Source organism: Gekko japonicus, unplaced genomic scaffold (genome assembly GCF_001447785.1).
Source record: "Gekko japonicus isolate JY-2015 unplaced genomic scaffold, Gekko_japonicus_V1.1 scaffold1461, whole genome shotgun sequence".
Taxonomy (NCBI): domain Eukaryota; kingdom Metazoa; phylum Chordata; class Lepidosauria; order Squamata; family Gekkonidae; genus Gekko; species Gekko japonicus.
The window spans coordinates 355,492-360,904 of record NW_015175403.1 but is presented as its reverse complement, the minus strand read 5'-3'; the positions used below and the strand labels follow the sequence as shown (position 1 = coordinate 360,904).

The window sequence follows — 5,413 nt, the reverse complement described above, 5'->3', positions numbered from 1 at the left end:
TTCTTCTTCTGAATGCCCCACTGTAGCTATGGGCCTGCACCACAGCTCAAGGATCTACCCTGTGTACTGAAGCTAAGCTGTGGCAATCATTCGTTGGCTGACTTTACTTCCTGCGCTGGCCATTTTGTGGCAGCCATTTTGTTTGGCGCACCCATCACACGGTGTCAGAATTCCAAATGTGCTGGCAGGCTCAAAAAGGTTGGGGGCCCCTGACTTGGAGGCCAAACTGTGCTCTAAGCCAATGTCAATCCAAAAACAGTACTTCACATGAAATATTAACTGAAACACAGCACTGAGGTGGAGTTGATAGTCCTTAATAGGCACTCCACTTCAGTGAGTCTGTGTGAGTCCGAAGAACAGATGGGCCTGATCTGTCTTCCTCAGAGGTCATTTCGGGGGGGATCGGCGGGGGGTGTGGCCTTATGACACACTTCCGGTGATGTCAGGGGGTGTGGCCTTATGACACACCTCCGGTGATGTCAGGGTGTGTGGCATATGCTAATGAGTTATGCTAATGAGTCCCCCTAGCTCTTTTTCTACGAAACGACCCCTGGTCTTCCTTCAAGAAATGCTATGTCGCGTTTACCCAGCAAGACGAAGATGCAGGCCAGGATGGCAATGAGTGCCCCTCTGCTGAGGGTGACAGGGAGGACGTAGGCCTCTGCGTTGCAGGACATCAGCAGGCCTTTGTCGTCGCAGCTGCAGACGCGGATGGTCACTGTCCCGGTGCTGCTCAGCATGGGGCGTCCATTATCGGCGATCAGGACAGGAAGGTAAAAGGTGTTCTGCTCCTGCTGCCGGAAGCCGGATCTCCTCGTTAGAATCCAAGCTGTATTTTGTCTGGTATAAAAGAAAGGGGGGGGGGGAAGACAAGAGAAGTTGGTATTTCTTTGTGAAGCAAAAGGATCAGAGGTAGAGGCTAAGAAGCCACTTCTCATTAACCCCTGAACTCAGAACTTTGACTTTTGCTTGCCCGTTTTATAGTGCTGAACTTGCAAATGTAATTGCTCATTATGAGAGGAAGACCGGATTCTCAGGCCAGGGTTATGCTAATGGAGGGGGAGCATTTGCAGGGGTGCATGGGGGGGGAGAATCACCATGTAGGAGGGGAATGCTCTCACGTCTTTTTGGGGCTTTGGTTCTTTCTAAATGCCTCCGTCTGTCCATTTTTAAAATCAATTTTCCTCAACTGGGCTTTAATACATGATAAAATCCTGGTGTGTGTGTGGGAAACAGTATGTGTGTGTGTGTGTGGTTCTACTGGGATATTTGGTTAATATAGCAGAGTTTTGTCGAGTCATAGAAGCATGATACTGAGTGCAGTTGTTACGTATCGATACAGACATGTCCCGTGTTCCAACAGAGAAAGCAGAAGCTCAAGTGGTGGCAGTTCTTTCTGACCTAAGTGGGGGAACTATCCATAAACGCTGGTCTGATGACCAGAGATGCCTAGTAGCAGTGTTCCCTCTAAGCTGAGTTAGTGTGAGCTAGCTCACAGTTTCTTAGCCTCCGGCTCACACATTTTTTCCTTAACTCAGGAAGGAGGGCTCCAGAGCAAACTAATTTATGCAGTAGCCAAATCACTCGCTCACAGCCTTAATGCCAGCAGCTCACAAAGTAAAATTTTTGCTCAGAAGACTCCACAGCTTAGAGGGAACATTGGACATGTCTGGACACGTAGCGCTAAGGGAGCCATACGGTCTAGCGCACCTTCAGGATTTAGAACAATAGCCGACTCGGATCCTTGAGGGGACCAATAGGTTTGCCCGGATCCTAAGGTTGACCTATGATGGACTCTTACACTGTAAATAGCCAATCGTGGGAGTGGGGTGTGTGTTGGGTGTTGCGTGCTGCACGGAGAAAAGCGGGGTTCAAACCCAGCTAGTTTGTCTTTTAGTTGAGCCGAACCTTCACTAATAAATATGAGCTGATCACTCGCTACGCGTCGGAACCCAGTACATTATAGCAGTGAACAAATCCCCCGGAAGTATATTGCAAAAAAGGTAAACTTACATCTATTCACACACAACAAACCTTTATTGGCACAACAACAGCAGCAGCCTTAGGTACAGAGGCGGCAGGCACGCAAAACAGTTAATTCACTACCCCTTCTGCTGGAAAAGAACTTCTCCTACATTTATTCAAGTAGACCCAGTTTACAGTCATGTTGCAGTCAAAAGAAGAGAAAGAGGCCTAATCTAAAGAGAAAGAGGCCTAATCTAAAGAGCCCTTTCCCTCTCGCAAATGGCCAGCTTGTCCGGCGTCTTGTGTGGGGGAGTATGAGGGCACTGTCTCTACAGGAGAGGCCTCCAGAGACATATGTCTCCATGGAAGGCCATGTGCAGAGAGTGAGAGGACAAAGGGAGAGGGCAGCTCCCAGGCAGGGCCGGCTGCAGCTTATTTTGCACCCTAGGCGAGGATCCCTTCTGCCCCCCCCCCGGTGCCCCCACCAATTTTCAAAAATAAATGCATTTTAGGAAGAATGAAAAACACAAATAATCAAGAAACTCCCAGAGTATGGGGCCGGGTGCAGTTTGGTGCCCCTAAGGGCCGTCCCGCTCTAGGCGATCGCCTAGTTCGCCTAGTGAGGGAGCCGGCCCTGCTCCCAGGTTAAGACAAAAAGAGGCATCCTCTTCAAGCAGATAACAGTGATGTAGTGCCCCCCAATGCCCAGGCATACTGAATTGCTCACTCCCACAGGTACTGTGGAAAATTGACAGGCGGAGGAATGGTTCGGCTCCTCTGTTTCACTCGTGTAACGTCAGGGCAAGCATCCACTTCACCCCTATGAACATTGCTAGAGTTGTTCACAAACTGACAATTCAAGTGCTACGCCAAGCCTTTTTTATCCATGCGTCACATCAAATGACACTGTGATATAACTATTGTTTGCAAATAACAAGCGGGGATGAGACATGGGCATTGGAAATTCAAAACACTCCCCCTTGCTTTCCCAAGATTGTGGAACAGCCTGTCAGGCAACAAGGGCTTTTCCACATTGAAAAGTGCCGCTGCCATTACTATGGAGAGTTTGTGCTCGCCACCCTCCCCTTCTTTAGTGAGCTGCTTGCATGACAAACACTCTGTTCATTTACACTGCATTGGTGCTGCCACCCAGAAACCGCTCTGCATGCACGGTCAGGTCTCCATATTTGAGGTACAATGCGTACGTTTGGTGGAATGATAGCTGTAGTGTGGGTTGAAGTAAAGGTAAAGGTTCCCTTGCTCGAAAGCCAGTCAAGTCCGACTCTAGGGTTGCGGTGCTCGTCTCCGTTTCCAAGCCGAAGAGCCAGCGCTGTCCGAAGACGTTTCCGTGGTCATTTGGCCGGCATGACTAAACACCAAGGCGCACGGAACGCTGTTTCCTTCCCACCGAAGTGGTACCTATTGATCTACTTGCAATTTCTTGCTTTCGAACTGCTAGGTTGGCAGGAGCTGGAACTAGAGACGGGAGCTCACTCCGTCATGCGGCAACTCGGGTCTTGAACTGCTAAACTACTGACCTTCCACAGCCTGCAGTTCAGTGTCTTAACCACTTGAGCTGCTTTATATTTCCATGTGACAACGATATATTTTTAGTCATCTTCTATATGAATTAGGAACATAAATCGGCAAATGCATATTTTTTTTTGCAGATTTTAATGGGAAACATCTAAAACCCTTCAGCTTTTTTCTCCTGAGTACATTTCAGTTTCATGGAATATGAATCTACAATACAGTGGAATTAAAAAAATTTGCCTATGCTGCTCGTATTTGGGGAAATGATTTCTGAGCAATTTTTTTCATGGGGGAGAAATACTTCCTCAGTTTTTCAGAAATGTGGACTGTTTTGCCCAAAGCAATTCTAACTTGCTTTCCAGACTGACGTGTACCTGTCAAATGTCTACATTTGCGACTCATAACATGGTTGGGTTTGAAAAGTGGTTTTTTACAATAAAGAGCGATAGCTGGGTCACTGGCTGCTACCTCAAATTATCCGTTAGGGGGCCTTAGACTGAGGGAGAGAAAAAGAACTTGCTAAGAACTTTTCCCTTTAGCACAACACCTCAAGGGTGAGATGAACCTCCATCACTGATCGTGGCCGTGATGTTTTTTAAAAAATTCATCAACAATGCATTCTCAAAAACCAGGAAGACAAAGTCACAACATGTTTCAGCGAGTCAATGCCCCGAAGATCTTGGCAGCCATTTTCAGATAACTGATGTGGTGAGTTCACTGCTGCTATGAGAAAATCCTCTGCTTCTCGCAAGTTCCAACCTTTTGTAATCAAAGGCGAACAGATCCACTAACATTCAAAGTTTAGTTAAGATTGTACATCTATCCTCTGAGTCTTACAGTAATACCCACATGTACCTACCAGGCATCTCTGGTCATCAGACCAGCGTTTATGGATAGTTTCCCCCACTTAGGTCAGAAAGAACTGCCACCACTTGAGCTTCTGCTTTCTCTGTTGGCAGTACTTGTGCTGTGAAACAGACTCCCTGAGAATATAGGGAAAGTCCTGACTCCATCATAGTGGGCTTGCCCACATTCTCATTTTCTTCACTTGTAAGTTCCTGTTTCCTTGGTTTCCCCCCCTGTTCCACATCTGTTCTGCACCCTCTAGTGGCCGATTTGATATTACACCAGTTTAAGTGCGTAAAAGCCTGCAGTTTAAATCTGGCTACATTTTGACTTTTCTTTCTTTGTCAAATTCCTGGTGAATACTGTGGCCTGTCTTTAGAATTTTGATGTGCTCTGCAAATTCTTATAAGAATTTTTCTTCCTGTATGAGGACTGATGATTTGTTAACTGTATACAGTCTTGTTCAACAAGTAGAAAGAATGGTTCTTGCAGTTTAAAGTTATACACCAGTCCTGTTCAGAGGAAGACTCATGAAACAACCGCGTTATTTGGAAATTTCGTTATTATTTTGGACCTTTGCTGTACATGTCATATAACCTTTTGTATTGATTGGTATTTCATTATACTACAACATGCAATATGTATACAATTGGCGAGTAACTGTTTGCTTAGCATCCATACACCACTTTGCATGTTCTCTCTCTTATTAGTGGCTGTGGTTCTCCATTTTTTGGGGACATAAACCGTTGCAAGGAGGAAAAGCAGCCTCTTCTTCCAGTGCTAAGTGTTTCCGTCCAGTGCTAAGTGTTTCTGACTAGTTTCAGTCACCAGAAAACACCTAGTGCCAGAGAAGCAAGCTGTGCAGGCACAGGTAGAAGGAAAGCGTAGGGTCCAAGCTGTTGAGGATCATTAGTGCAGAATATGGCAGAATATTCTGGTTTAAGGCAACCAAAGACAAGTTACTCGTTGCCCAAAATGTTGCGCTGTTCGTTCTGTTGCACAGTATTATATAGCTACAAGCGGAAGACTCGCCAGGACCTGCCGAGGGCATCTCATTTCTTCTTCCTCC

At 46.4% G+C, this 5,413-nt stretch overlaps 1 protein-coding gene across 1 annotated transcript in view; it reads right to left on the bottom strand.

Annotated features, from left to right (window-relative positions):
• The window catches only part of CDH20 (cadherin 20), a 95,924-nt gene that overhangs the window by 1,976 nt on the left and 88,535 nt on the right, over nucleotides 1-5,413 (bottom strand). The window contains exon 10 of the mRNA XM_015425709.1: nucleotides 587-838. Within this exon, the coding sequence (XP_015281195.1) occupies nucleotides 587-838 (252 nt within the window). The remainder of the gene's footprint in view (nucleotides 1-586; nucleotides 839-5,413) is intronic.